The sequence below is a fragment of the Haemaphysalis longicornis genome, unplaced genomic scaffold (genome assembly GCF_048455015.1).
Source record: "Haemaphysalis longicornis isolate Haplotype H1 unplaced genomic scaffold, Haemaphysalis longicornis Haplotype H1 scaffold_8, whole genome shotgun sequence".
NCBI lineage: Eukaryota > Metazoa > Arthropoda > Arachnida > Ixodida > Ixodidae > Haemaphysalis > Haemaphysalis longicornis.
The window spans coordinates 45,209,903-45,225,233 of record NW_027526445.1 but is presented as its reverse complement, the minus strand read 5'-3'; the positions used below and the strand labels follow the sequence as shown (position 1 = coordinate 45,225,233).

At 46.1% G+C, this 15,331-nt stretch overlaps 1 protein-coding gene and 1 pseudogene across 2 annotated transcripts; one reads left to right on the top strand and one right to left on the bottom strand.

The window, feature by feature from the left end:
• Positions 1 to 6,124: 6,124 nt before the first annotated feature.
• LOC144148880 (uncharacterized) lies at positions 6,125 to 9,546 on the top strand. Its single transcript, XM_077680399.1, has 3 exons — positions 6,125 to 6,439; positions 7,034 to 7,109; positions 8,434 to 9,546. The coding sequence occupies exons 1-3, from the start codon at positions 6,147 to 6,149 to the stop codon at positions 9,022 to 9,024; spliced, it is 960 nt and encodes a 319-aa protein (XP_077536525.1). The 5' UTR covers positions 6,125 to 6,146; the 3' UTR covers positions 9,025 to 9,546.
• Positions 9,547 to 9,875: 329 nt separating this feature from the next.
• LOC144148879 (uncharacterized) lies at positions 9,876 to 15,248 on the bottom strand (annotated as a pseudogene). Its single transcript, XR_013318092.1, has 2 exons — positions 15,115 to 15,248; positions 9,876 to 12,213 (listed from the first exon to the last, which is right to left on the bottom strand). The product of XR_013318092.1 is annotated as an uncharacterized LOC144148879 (transcript).
• Positions 15,249 to 15,331: the final 83 nt, after the last annotated feature.

Below are 15,331 nucleotides of genomic sequence, written 5' to 3'. Positions count from 1 at the left end.
AAAAAAAAACTCCGAACTTCCGCACCGATTTCACCGAACGCAGTGCACCCACCGCCTTCCACGTTTCGCGAGGGCCGCGGCGACAGCGCGAGCGCGGGTGGCCCAGCTGGCCGGCTGCGAGATCGTGCACCAGCGCCCCTAGCCACCCTAGCGGTGGTCGGCGGCGCACGGCACGCAGAAAGCAACGCCGTCTCCGCCCGCTCGGGCCACTCCCCTATTCTAGGTCACTCTACCTCAGCGCTTGTCCGGATGCAAGCGATGTTTTATTCACTGGGACACTCATCAATTTACGTTAAAATTTTGATTTTCCAACGCAATCGTGTGTTTTCGTGGTCTCCAATAACATAACAGGAACCGGTGACTCTGCAGCCGATTGGAAAGCCTTGTTTCTCGTTAGTGAACCTAGATGGCGCCACCATACCGTGGCAAGCCGTTTTCTGCCGCTGGTTTATTTTTTACCGTGTTTGAATCTGGCTTGCTTTTGTTTTTGTTTGAAATAATGGTTTAGTGAAACATAGTGCTCACTCGCCAAATATGGTCGCGTAATATACCGTTTTTTTTTATCAATCAGAAATTGTCGTGTAAAGCTACCCCAAAGTCAGCCCCGCAGTGCTGTGCAGCTAAACCAAGCATAGTACGCGCAGTACCAACAGTAGTACGCATCGGTACTTCTGTGTTTACGTGTTCCTACTTCCACTTTCGGTGCCACCATTCTTACTGCTTTAAAAAGAATGTGCCCAAAATTTAAGCGCAAATAGCCCGTTCGGGAAGCTTATAAGCTCTGCCTAATTTGCGTTTGCTTTTGCCGGCCTCCGCCGATCGCAGAGCTGGCTGGAATGACATCATAGGTTCTGTTGGGGGAAATGATCGTGTGGGTCGCATGGCCTTTCCATTTTTTCCTAATTCTGTAGCTTACTTGAGCGAAGTGCGCGTTAAAAGTGGTGTCCATATGATTCTATTGAGGTCATCTTTTGAGTGAACCAAACTAGTGTTTTGTCTTCATCGCTCTTTTGTATAAGAGAGGTAACTTCGCCGATTTTTTTATTCGTAGAACTAAAATTGCTACTCACCTGCAAGCGTCACTGGGTTACACTTCAAATGCATGCAAATCCACTTCAAATACGGCTAGACTTAGATACTTTTGTACCGCTTTTAATAAATGCCCCTGTTTGGTGTATTTGGTTCTTCCTCATGTTTACCCCGTAAGAGTTCCTGTTCACATTTACATTGTGTGCATACCCGCCGCGGTGGCTCAGTGGCTAAGGCGTTGCGCTACAGAGCACGAGGTCGCGGGTTCAATTCCCGGCCGCGGCGCCCGCTTTTCTGATGGAGGTGAAAAGCAAAAACGCCCGTGTGTACGAGATTTCGGCGACGTTAAAGATCCCCAGGTGGTCAAAATTAATCCGGAGCCCTCCACTACGGCGCGCCTCATCGCCTGCGTTGCGTCGGCGCGTTAAAACCCTACAATCAATCCAAATCATTGTGTGCATAACCGTCCACAGATATACATCGTGTGCCGAACAAGATAACAGTCATTTCTTGGTACAAACTCTCAAAAACCAGAAGAGCGGGATTGGATTTGGCTGTCCCACAAAAGTTGCCTATTTTTTTGTATCTGTCCTTTACTTTTTACACGTCACTTGATTCCAACTATTGTGGTTTAACTTCACTAATAATGGCAGACGTTGCAATCGTAGACGCTGCATCTCTATGAGGAACCCAGGGCGTCTACACCAGCATTCGAAATATATGACCAACACAGAAGCCTCAACGGTACAATGCAAAATTGAGACTGGCCGTTTATGATTACTAAAGGCTGCAGGAAACACACATGCACATCTGTGGTGTATACCTAAAGAAATTTAGTATGCTGAACATTTCAAAGTAACAAGTAACAAAATAGCCTCTGACTACAGATGAACACACATCTACATAGCGAAATAATACTGATGCTCCGGTACACAAGATTCCCCCCCCCCGCACATGCACGCAGAGAAAAGTAAGTAGTCAAACACGCCCAGGACGGCATAGGAAAAGTAGCCCATGACCTTTCCGTGTGGAAATAGAAATGTTTAAAAGCTTCAGATTAAAGTAACCGTAGAAAAACCATGGCATTGTAAAGAGAAAATAGGCGTAAACCCTCCACTGGGAATCACCGTTTGGTGCGAGTAATGCGGGAAGGCAAAGGCCTCCTCTCGTGTCAATTCGTTCGATTTATTGATTGATTGTAGTGTTTAACGCGCCGACGCAACGCAGGCGATGAGGCGCGCCGTAGTGGATGCTCACCTCGTACGTTTGTGGTAGTGAAGCCATGTCACGTGGCCTTGACAAGGAAGTAGTTGGAATGCCATGGCGTTCGAATAATTAGTAGAGGCTTAGCTCGGCTATGCCAGGAGCGTGAGCTAATGTTCAGGAATCCAGTGCAACCCAGTCCAATCCAGTCACTGCTTTTCGCGCATGCTGAGCACGGCTCTTACGAGCCACACGAAACGGCTATCAAGCGGCTCGGCGCAGCGTCAGATTTGGCTACGGCGCAATTGAGGCGCACACCTAGGCACGCGCCGGCGCCAGTGCGTCTGCCGCGGCTGTGACGCAACACAATCGAACAGAATCCACTTTACTCCAATCCAATCCAATCCCAATAAAATCTAAGCCAAGCCAAGCCAAGCCAAGCCAATGCCCCTCGCGCTTGCGCAGAACGGCCCTTCACTGCACACGCGAAACTGCTCAACCTCGACCAGTGTAGCTTACGCTGCAAAATCTTCAATCAAGTGCTTCCTTCGAGAAAGCAAGCAAACAAAACTAGCGCATCGTTTTTTTTCTGTTTCGAAGCGATGGTAAGGGCAATGCTTGAAGACGCTCTTCGCGAAGAAGTTATATTGAGGATGGGGTAATCAGTGCCGAATCTGTTGCGCCCATTTCATTTCAGGCGGGGATGATGGGTTACGAAGCTTTCACCTGAGACCTCGTCACATGCTTGAAACATTACGTGTTAAGGCAGCCGGGGTAGTTTATGCATGAAGCGAACCCGACTGGGCACCCAGTCTCAACGTGGCCTACATCGAGCGTATTGACGTGAACGTGAATACATGCAATGCCGCTTGTAATTGCTGACATCCAACTCATTTGTCGCCTTCGACAGTTCTCTAACACCGAAACGTGTTCCGTGACAACGCACTAAATCTTGACTGTGGGTACATAATTTCAGTACTCAAGAACAGCGCAACGACGAAGAGGCATGAAGTGTAAGACTGCAGCACTATTGTTTAGCACTTGTGCCTCAGCTGTTTTTAAGTAGTCAAAGCGTGTTGTGTAATCTGATTCCCTTTATCATTTTCGCTTTGTCTGCACCGAAACAAAGCACTTAAAAATTATCGGTGAAAACTTTCTCGTCGCCACCGTACTAAATTTTATCACGTGCATACCTTGCGATCGTTCCTACCCAGAACCTGCGTGGAATCGCTCACCATCGTTGGCGACTTAGGTGGGGATGGTAATGCGTTCAACGCATCAAAACACTACCGCTGGAGGAGTGGCACGGTAAAACCAGCGCCTCGTCTCACGCCACCACCACATGAAATATCGTCACAGCCTTGAGGGGAGAAAATTTCCTGACTCGAGCCGTGGCCGTTTGAAAGAAGCGCAAGGAATAAGGACGACAGCGCGCGTGGATGACACCCAAATAGCGCGAAGCGGACCGCGTTATCCCCGCCTTTCCAACGGCTCGACAGGCGCAGGAACAACTACTTTAGAGCACGTGACGAGGTGTGAGGTGAAAGCTTCGATGCCCAGTCCCCACCTGAAATGAAACGGGCGAAACAGATTCGGTACTGATTGGCCCCATCATCTATAACGTCTTTGCGAACTCGGCGCATGAATAGACCGATCCCACAGGCCAGTTTCGCGACGCCACCGCTGCCGCGGCAGCCGCGGTGCATGCCGGTACTTGTAGTCGTCCGTGCGCACCAGCCAGCCAGAGTGCCTGAGCGTGCCCTTTTCGAGAGATTTTTCGGTCGTGTGGAGCCGTCTTACGATGGGAGGATTTACGTGCTGTGTTCCTGGATGCTACAACAACAGCACAAGGGATAAAGGCTTGAGTTTCTACGTCTTTCCTAAAGAGCTAAAGCTTCGGGAGACGTGGATTCAGCGTATCAACAGGGCTGGACGGGGCGGCAGGTAAGACATCTTATTAAATGTATGGTGGCGCTTTGAAACTAAATAAGCGTATTGCGGTGGTTTCTTTTATCTGAATGTGTAATCATGAAGCTTAGCATACCAAAGAATATGATCTTTGCTCACTCTGCCTGCGTATACTCTTACCGGATAGCTCAGCCGCTGCTCGCGGTTGTGCATGCCGGTCATGTTTTAGCGCATCTTCCTTATTTTAGCGTTTTTTTTATCGCTGCGTACTAGTTTTAGCATATCGTTACCGTGTTTGCGGGAGTAGACTGCGCAGCGCGAGGGTTACCGCGACGGTAACTTACCGGCACAGGCTTCACCGTCGCCAGCGCTTCCAAAAACGCGGGAAACGGTAACGCAAACACCGTAACGATATGCTAAAACTGCCTACGAAACACGGTAACGATATGCTAAACCTCTCTATTAGGCAGTTTTAGCATATCGTTACCGTGTCTGCGTTACCGTTTACCGTGTTACCGGAAGCGCTGGCGACGGTGAAGCCTGTGCCGGTAAGTTACCGTTCGCGGTAACTCTGGCGCTGCGCAGTCTACTCCCGCAAACACGGTAAACGGCAACGTAAACACAGTAACGATATGCTAAAACTCTCTATTACGAGTTGTAGTGCTGAGGTCTTTTAGTTTTCCATGTTGCGCAAGTGCAGCACCGCGTACGTGGCTTGCGTTTTTTTTTTTTTACAACGCAAGTGGCAAGCATGCAGGCATAAGGGGAAGGCAAGGCGAGGCTCTCGTAATAGTTCTACCGTACCTCGAGACCTTACTTTTTAGAAACGACGTAACGTACTTCACGGCACGCTTGTAACAACTTAGCCAGAACTCGTAGTGCCAAAGGGCGATTAGCTTTCGCGGATCACCCTCGAAGCAAACGGTGCCTCTGTAATCTCTTCCTTTCCGCAAAATAGTTATCTGGCGCATGCACGCGGTCGATTTTGCTGCACCTATGCAGATGAGTGGCACAAACAGCTGTATAATTTACGTGTGTGTGGCGGTGTCGAGTAAGGCTGAAAATTAAAATTCCATTTGTCATTTGCCCTTGACTGATATGGAACTTTTTGTACGTTAATCAAGAGGAAGTGATAGTGTTGTCTCGCAGTGGTAGCATGCAGACTGGACATTTAAAAGGAACCTGAAAACGCAGTAGGTGATGTTCATTGTGTCATAGGTACGCAATAATGCTGGAACTTTTTGTGCTCAGGTTCTCCAAGTTTACCCCTACCACGGGACACTGAGTATGCGGTGCCCACTTCGAAGGAGGAAAAAAGACTTACATGCACAGAGTGCCCACAATCTTCCCGCTGAGACCGCAAAAGGTGGAAAGGAGGCGACCACTGATAAGGACACAGGTAATTTGAGCGCAAGCAACGCAGAGAAATAGCATTACGTTGTTGCATATGCACCACTGAATATTTTGTTATGGCTTAATGCAGGCAATGGCTATTTAAGGGTTGTGCTACTGCGTAAAAAAAGCTATGATGACGAGTAAACTTAAACTCGTGTGAAGGTATATAAAATGCAGTATACGAAATCTCACCTGCAGCTGCACACTGTGTTGTAAAAGTCACTGAAACACATGGCTGTCTTTTTTTCATTTTCCCCTGACAGCCGGAACTTCCCAACAGTCCACCTGTGGCACCCCAGCACGACCCAGAAGTCTCAGGCTCTGCCATCACTAGTAGCAGCAGCGACAGTGAGGACACCGCACAGCAAAGCACTCTACTCATGGACCATGCCTACTGCAGCCAAGAGTCAAGCTATGACCAGCTTGCTAAGAAAGTTGCTGACCAAAATGATACAATAACTGAGCTAGCAGAAAAAGCTGAAGCTGCTTACGCGCATGTTGAAGAGCTGAACCGCCAGCTAAAACGCTCTCAACAGGACCACGCTGAAGCAAAAAAGCTATGTGACCGCCTTCAGCAGAAGAATAGGTGGTTGCGGCTTGAGCTATCCTGTATGCAGAAGAAAGTCAAGAGGTGCAAGGCTGAAGCTACACAAAAGATTGACATCACGTATGAAGCCCTTGTAGAAGATGAAAAGAAGCTGCGGTACTACACTGGCTTTACATCCAGAAAGTGCTTCGACAGTTTTTGGTCCCTACTTGAACCAGATGCGAAAAAGCTGCGGTTCTGGCAGATGAAGGAAACGGAGAACGAGGACCGGAACTTCATCCTGCCTTTGAAGACACAGCTTGTGCTCGTCCTGATGAGGCTACGGCTGGGCCTTGACGGCCTTGACCTTGCGTACAGGTACGCTGCCAACGTTCAAGTGTGTTTTTTTTTGCATCAGTACTCATTTTTGCCTTTGCATAAGGTCCAAGTGGAGTGACTAATGAAACTGTTACCATGCCAATACATTTACGAGGGCATTCTGTGTATAATGTTATTTATGAATATACTGTGAGGGAAACAAACAGTACCCAATCAGCCCTAAAGAAGCCATGAAGACAAAATACCAGTTTGTTTTATTCAAAAGATTTGGTATTTTACCCTTAGCGCTCGTCCGGGAGCAAACGAACTTTCATTCACTGAGAAATTCAACAGTTTAAGCCAAAATTTCAGTGTTCCTGCCGAGCCTAGCTGGTTTTGTTAGTTACTTTGTGCACTGAATGCAGCATGCTGTGTATTCGCACGTTCATCAAAATATCAGCAATGGTATGCAGCACTTTTTCACTTGTTGTTTATAATTAAAATGACTGGAAGTAACAAGATGCTTAAACAAAGGGAATTCAGTACCGTTTAAGCATCTTCTGCAATGACATCTTCACGGCAACTGTAGGTTCTTTTGTTTGTGCTGCGGAAAATTACTGATGTGCATTTTTTGCAAATTTGTTTTTCGTACAGGTTTGGCGTTTCTACGTCAACCGTTTCGAGGATCTGGGTAACATGGCTGGATTTTTTGGACAACAGGCTTCGCCAGGTATGTCAGCACCAGTTATCTTTTTCCATTGCCTTTTGTTTGTGGTCTCTGTGATGGCCGCGACAAATTGCAACATTTATGGGAAGGGAGAAAGGGGGCTGGAAGTTTAGGTATAAAAGGCCAACTGTACACTGATCAGTCGCGTAGCCAGGGTTCTATTTCAAGGGGTGTTTGTCAGCCCTCCCTCATGGCCAGAAATATTGACCCCCACTACTGCCTTTCTGTCTGTCAAGATACCTGCTAAGAACGTACAGGTAATTTAATTCCCCAAGGCATGCTTTTTTACGCTTACTGCAAGATCGCTCAGCTTGAACACCTTGTGTTTGCATTCTAAGACGATCGATTGAATTAAAGTAGATTTCAGTAAAACGAATCGTTAGGCAAGTTGGTGCACGCTTGTAAAAACCAGAGCGCAAAAGACAAGCACTCACTATCAGCTAAAAATTATTGGAAGCAATGTCACATGTCGCCTCACCTTAAATGTACTCATTTCACTTTTTTTATTCTGTGGCTTGCTACGTGGCTCAGTGCCCGAGGCGTTGTGCTGCTAAGCCCAAGGATGCGGGTTCGATTCCCGGCCGTGGCTTCCGCTTTTCTTACGCAGGCGAAAAGCGAAAATGCTCGCGTGTTCGAGATTTAGGTCCACGGTAAAGGTTCCCAGGTGGTCAAATTAAACTGGAGCCCTCCACTACAGTGCACCTTATAACCTATGTAGTGCCTGTGCATTATAACTCATAATAAATCAAACTGGAGCCCTCCACTACAGTGCACCTTATAACCTATGTAGTGCCTGTGCATTATAACTCATAATAAATCAAACTGGAGCCCTCCACTACAGTGCACCTTATAACCTATGTAGTGCCTGTGCATTATAACTCATAATAAATCAATCGATGAACCTTCTGGGTCTTACAGCACATGCCCAATGCAGTAAATGATTTTATTTATATGTAACGATGCTTCCAAAAAAGTTTTTGTTGAGAGCATGCTTATCCCAGCATGCTTCTCCTGTGCCGGTGTTTTTTTTTTGCTAATTTTTAGGGCATTGGTAGATTCATTTGACAGTGTTACAAGCTGTGATGGCTCATCTTGCGGTCTCTACTGCAGAGCAATGCCAGTACTCGCGGCAAACATCAAAGGTGGAGAAGGTGACTTTTTAAATCGTACATTAAGAGCAATGGGGAGATTCATGTGCGTTGAGAATGTAGTCTTAGATCCTTCGCATAGATCTACCACTCTAAGACCACTCCCCCTGCCCGTTCCTAAGCCACTGATGGTATTAATGTAAAAAATATGAAAACCCAGTTTTCCTTCTTTTTTTCAGGTCCCAACTTGGATGCCTCCCCACCTGTGCGACAAGTACAGGCCACAAGCTTTCATTGACAAGGGCTACACCACTGTTGACGGCATCCTCGACTGCACCGAAATTTTCATCGAAACCCCCTCGTCATTCCGTGTGCAGAGTGAGACCTATTCCTCGTACAAAAAGCACAATACTGCAAAAGGGTTAGTTGTGTGCAGCCCGAACGGCTTTGTCATGTTCGTGTCCGATCTTGCTCCTGGGAGGCTGTCTGACAAGGCCCTAACAAAGGCTTCCGGTGTGTTGGAAAAGTTCTCACCAGGGCGAAGTTTGATGGCTGATAGGGGGTTCACCATCGAAGAAGAGTGCAAGGAACTTTCACTGCACTTGAACATTCCGCCATTCATGGAAGGACGGCCTCAACTGTCGGAAGCAGATGAAACTGAGACAAGGCTCATTGCAAGTGTGCGCATACATGTGGAAAGGGTTATTCGGAGGATAAAGACCTACAGAATACTCTCACAGGTGTTTCCAAACAGCATGTCTGGACAACTGAACAAGGTGTGGCATGTTTGCGCACGCTTGACAAACTTTGTGGGTGAACCATTGCTATGAGCAGGTGTGAATGAAGTCTGCATGTCTGCTGATAGGCTGCGCCAGTTCGCTTGCACTACATTTGACTACTTTTTGGCCATGCAGCACAGCCAGAAATGGGAAGGACAAAGGCCTTTGTGCCTATTCTAGGAAGTGCTCACCGTCCCTCCAACCTTTTTATTCACCTTAGCCCAAAACAAGGAGCAACCCACTCCCTTCAGGAGGGCACGTACGAAGGGCCGTCTCCTTCCCGTGCACATTCAAGCATCATAAGAAATGCCCCTGTCTAGGTTTTGTATTCAAGTTTATTTGCTTTGTTTGCTTGGCCATTCCCTTATTCTCTACATTTCATGAGCACTACGTCTACTTGAATGAAAAGATGTGTTGTCTGTATTGACCCCCCTTTTTTGTTGTCATAACACATTGCTACCTGTACTGTCATGAATGTGTATTATGCATTAGCCATACTCTCTTCATCTCTATGTCACCATTTCAAACAGCGGCATGTTTTGATGCTTGCCATTAAAATCGAAGTGAACCCATGCCTGGCGGTGTTAATGAATGGGTACATACATTTATTTCGATAGGGTAAAAGCTCGTGATCGTGGCTGCATTGTGTCCAGCCATCCAGTCTGCTGTGGTTTAACATAAACATGAAAGGTTAATTAACAGGCTGACCTAGCCTTGTCAGGTGTGACAGCATTCATTGATAACCTGAAGCTATGTTGAGTGTATCATTTCCTGCAAAGAAACCAGCTGCAGGAGGATAATGGAGCTGCGGAGAAACGGCGTTACACAGTGCTTGAGTAAATTTCATGAAGCCTGCAGCCGCCTGTTTCGCAAGAACCAGTTGTCTAAAAATATTTTCCACATAGTGCTCCAGTACAGTGGTTTATTTGACATAGTTTGCGTGCTTCCCGTAAACTGTGTAGGGCCTTCAGGAAAACAAAAAAGAACAGGTCAGAAGGCACATGATAGTACAGGCCTACACACTAGCAGTGGTGGGTAAAAAGTAGGGCCATAAAAAAACAGGTCACAACACATCATAGCGCAGACCTACACATTAGCAGTGGTGGGATAAAAGTTCGAATAGCTCATGCCATGTGACACGGGAACATGATGGCATGTGAACAGGTGCCTCGCTGTCCCACAAAACACTGATTCATGGAAAGCTGTGGCATGTGTTACCAGTCTGCTTGTTTAATTCACCTTCAATGAATTCAAAATGAAGGTGAAAAGAGAAGTACAGACAATGCAGCAGCAAAAGAGCCCGTCAATGTAACATTACATTGAATACAAAGAAGCGGGAATGAAGACAGACACAAATAACACAAATACTCTGTATCAGTAAAGAAGCAGTTAATAAGTATCACCAGGCTTTTTACCTCCACAGTACTTAAGCAAGCTCAGGTGCCCCAAGAATTGTTTTACAATTCCACATAAGTTGCTGTTTTGGAGCAAGGCCAGCCCTTACAGTAGCACGGAAGCCATTGCTATGAATATTAGTAGCAACAATAACGCCAACAGTGCAGTTTCGTGTGCTTCGTGGCATAAATAAGCAAGCCTATGCCTCCGCAAACTTAGCGTGAAGCACACACGCTTCACACTGGAGGGCCTCGTGCTCATTTGTACTATTTTTCTCCAGCGTGGACAAGTTATGCACGTGAATGGTGTACAAAGAAAAAGGGTAGACTGTTCTTGTTAACGCAGAACAAAAATGCACAAACCTCATACATAAACATCTTCGTTGCAGAAAAGGTAATTTACAAGCACAGAAGCAAAAGTCTGGTGGACTACTACTACTGGCTTCAAGTATTTATGGGATGACAGAACACATGCACAAGCGTGAAAACAATTTCTAGCTTTACTTTACCAGTTACTGGAAATGTAGGGAAGCAAGTATCTGGAAGTAAAAAATTTGCAACGTTCTATGAATTCCGTAAAGAAACTCTGGTCAAATGGCACGGAGATTTGTCGGCACTCTTCCTTGCTGTAAACAAACAGCACGCAGGTGTTCAGACCAGTCACACCCATCTGCACTTGCACCTGAGTGTAATAGCCACTGCTTTTTTTTAGTTCCCCAGCATGCAACTGCCTTTTGGCAAAATCTTCAATTTTTAGGGGCACTTTGATCTCAAGCAGCCTTGGCGCACAACGTTTACACTTCACAAGCCCATCTGGGCTTGCACCTAGAAAAGTGTGATGACGAGAGAGGAAGAGGCCAGTTTCAGTCACCTCAAGCTCCATGTGGCTGTCGTTTTGTCCTGAAATGCTTTCCTGGTTTCAGGCTCACACAGCAGGCCCCGCTTCATGGCAAATGTTGCCCTGCCTTTCTTTTTCCCAACCACTGCCGTGATGAGACGTCGGGGATCATGCGGCCCCATTTTGGTTTGGCACGTCCTGACCCACGTGTAAACTCTATGCGCTACAGATGCAGTGATCAGACCCTCCCTATACGTATGCCAAAGGAGGCCAGCACTTTGCAGTCGTGTGGCTGCCTCTACGGCTGTAACTTCTTCGTCTGTGTATGACAGCTGAGCATTCCCCTGTTTGGCTCGCTCCAGCCACCTTACAGGTAGTCCAGCCACATCTTCGGTACCGGGGCTCTCAACTTTTCTTTGTTTTTCGGGAAGAAAGTCATTTGCTTCAAGTACGTCTGCGAAGCAATCTAGCCCACATTCTTTGAAGTTGCCTTGCAAGTTTATGAGGCTCAGTGTTGAGAGATTCGAGTCTTGTGTTCTCAAGCATGAGTAGGCTGCTCGTTTTTTGTGAAGCCTTGGTGAATCACTAATTCTTTCAGTGGTGTCCTTGGAGAATACAATCTGTTGAAATTGCTCAGTTACTTTTTTTGGATCCCGTGGGTTGTACCACTGCCGTTCACCTTCAGTGCATGCAATGGCATCTGGTACTTCAGCGAGATCATGTTGCGCAATGTGCATCAGCCCGTACAAAACACAGCAAACATGTTTGCAGACACCACCTTTCCCAGCAACACATGAGCAGCTGCCACTGACAAGCTCCCCATCACACTTAAGCAACTTCACCCCAACACTGTACACTGCCCGTGTTGCCATAGATGCCAGAACTTGTGCCTTCACCACGGTCTCTGCGGTGTCTTCAGTTGAAAACACCAACTTTTGCAGGTGGCCTGATGTGAAAAGCCGCAGGCCAGCATCTCGATGTTTTCTAGCGCCTTTACTTTCAGTGTACCTGCATGAAGAATAAACATTCACAATTACATGCTTTGCAGGACTTTTTCCTTCCAGAATATATATTTACACATTCCACCCTCTAGTTAACTGTTGCATAATAAAAATAATCCCACTTTCAGGCCTGCAGGAACAGCTGAAGAAATTTTTGTAATTGCACTTGGCTAGAACAGTTGGCACCTTTTCATTCCTTACACAAATTTGCACACTCCCAGTTTTTTTGTCCATTGTGCAAGTTCTGAAGATATAGAACTAAAACTAAATTTAAGAAGACTGTCTACTGCAATCAGATATGTAAAAAACTTCATTCTAAAGTGACCTCAAATTGTAACAGCAAAATGGCTCGAAGCTACGCTAGTTGGTACATATTCGGATGGGAATCAGTGGAACTTTGTCGAAAATACACAAGACCCTGAGGAAACACACGGCACACTGTTGATTATCAACTGAATTTTTACTGAAGGAAACACACATATACAAAAAGTTAAGACGGAAGGTCATTGAAAAGGGAATCGCGGATGCCTGCATAGAAACCCTTTTTCATTGTTCGATAAGGCCACAGATAGCACGCTGACGCAGTGTTCTCCAGCTTATTCTATCGCCAAGGCTTCGATCATTTAACGTCCGAGCTTGTTTTTATTTTTTCCCGATAACAGCTATCTCCTGGAGGTTTGCTTTGCATGTGCAGTCTCGAACGTGAAGGGCGAGGTGGCTGGACGGAGTTGTTTGAAGGGATGCAACTGCTCTTGGGCCCTGTCATTCAAGCAGCGGCAGATGTAAACGGACCCGCAGTTAAGGGGTATTTTGTACACTTCATTTTTGCATTACTGGGTAAATCTGGTCCGATATTTTTTTTTATCGCAAATGGGTCCCTTCGCATAACTGTTTACTTGACGGCACATGCCGTATGATTTGTTGGAAGCGGAAAACAAAACCCTGAAACCATGTTTTGTCCCCACTTTTTTTCAGGCCATGGGAGAACCCGTGTACGTACGGCAAAACTGCAGAGACCCATTTGCGAATTATGTCGGACCAGATACACTCAGTGCTGCAAAAATGTAGTGTTCAAAATACCCCTCAACTGCGGGTCCGTTTACATTGGCCGAACTGGCCGCTGCTTGAACGACAGGGCCCGAGAGCATGCTGCATCCCTTCAAACAACTCCATCCGGCCACCTCGTCCTTCACGTTCGAGACTGCACGTGTAAAGCAAACCTACAGGAGCTTGTTGTTATCAGGAAAAAGAAAAACAAGCCCGGACGTAAAATGATCGAAGCCTTGGCGATAGATGAAGCTGGAGAACACTGCGTTTGCGTGCCACATGTGGCCTTATTGAACAATGAAAAAGAGTTTCTCCGCAGGCATCCGTGATTCCCTTTTCAATGCCCTTCCGGCTTAACTTTGTGTATACCTGTTTCCTTCAGTAAAAATTTAGTTGATAGTCAGCAGTGTGCCGTGTGTTTCCTTAGGGTCTTGTGTGTTTCCGACAAAGTTCCGCTGATTCCCATCCGATTATGTAACAGCAAGTTGGCCTGTATCAGTATTTTAGATTACTGTGAACACAAATATGCCAGACACATGAAAAAAGGTACTGCTGCCCTATACACTTTACAGCTTTACACTTTGTGGCATCACAAATTGCAAATGGTGAAACGGGTTTGGTGAGGCTTGTCAAACAGTTCTTTTGAAACAAACACTGAGGTAGGGACAACTTAGAGTAACATAAATGTATGTGGGAACCTTTTAAAAGGTACAAACCCCAGCTAGTAAGCACAATAACGTATGCTGTCTCAGCCCAAGCAGTAGGCTTTGTTTGTTTCGGTTTCTACCTTGTTGAATGTTTCACTTGCATACAAGTGCAGTCGAAAGATGCATGCATACAGGTGAACATGAGAGCGTACCATACCTACAGACCACCACTGCATATATATATATATATATATATATATATATATATATATATATATATATATATATATATATATATATGAAACAAGTAACACAAGCAGGTATTATTAGCGCTCTCAACTTGAAACGAGACAACCGTCAACTTCTTTGATCCACGCCGTGTGTATTTTAAGCATCTTCTCTTGCATGGTCTGGGCATACCTCAGAAAACTTCGCCGGCATTGTCATGCCCCACCAATAAGGTAGGAGGTTTGGTAGCCGACTTCGATCATACGCCACCACACCAAGATGGCGTTAAAAAGCAATTTGTGATTGGGAGTGACGAAAGTAATAGCCGACGAGAACAAGCTTTCAAAAAGATGGGGACGATCAAGTAAAGTCGGGCTCGGCTCGATCTGGGCGCGTTGTTACGTGGTCTGAAACATCACGAAATAATGTGAGGGGAATGGTGGAGAGAAATGCCAGTTTAATTATTTATTTCTCAGCAATCAAGGGTTGTTGGCCATTGAATAAAAGCTGAGAAAGCTACGAACGGTGTTATTTTCCAGCTAAACACAAAGTTATTCAGACCCGCCGCGGTTGCTCAGTGCCTAAGGCGTTGTGCTGCTGAGGGCAAGAACGCAGGTTCGATTCTCGGCCGCGGCGGCCGCATTTCTGATGGAGGCGAAAAGCAATAACGCCCGTGTTTTCAAGATTCCAGCGCACGATAAAATCCCCAGGTGGTCAAAATTAATACGGAGCCCTCCACTACGGCACGCCTCATCGCCTGCGTTGCATCGGCGGAATAAACCACACAATCAACAAAGTTACTGAGCCTGTAGCGTACCGCTTCAATAAAGAGAAGAGCCTACAAGATGGGTAGAGCTTTGTGGCACTAGTAATAGTTCAAGAAAAATTACACTTTCTGAAACATTTGGGTGTCAGCATGCTCTTTTTTTCCCAAATAGCAGTCATCAGTTTTAGAGAACCATGACTGCCGAGTTAAGTTTGCATACCTGACAATGTGCTCCTTTCCAAAGTATGGGTTCAGGGAGCTTGTTTTGCAGGTCCACCCTTGACTGTTGTGGTTGTGTAATAGAGATGCCATGGCACAACATTACACGGAGCTGAAAAAAAAACAGAGCCTGAAGGTTAGTTTAATCTGAACACAGCCAGCTAACCTTTCTGCAAAGCCAATACACTTTCTTAGATTACATATTTTTATCATGGCGT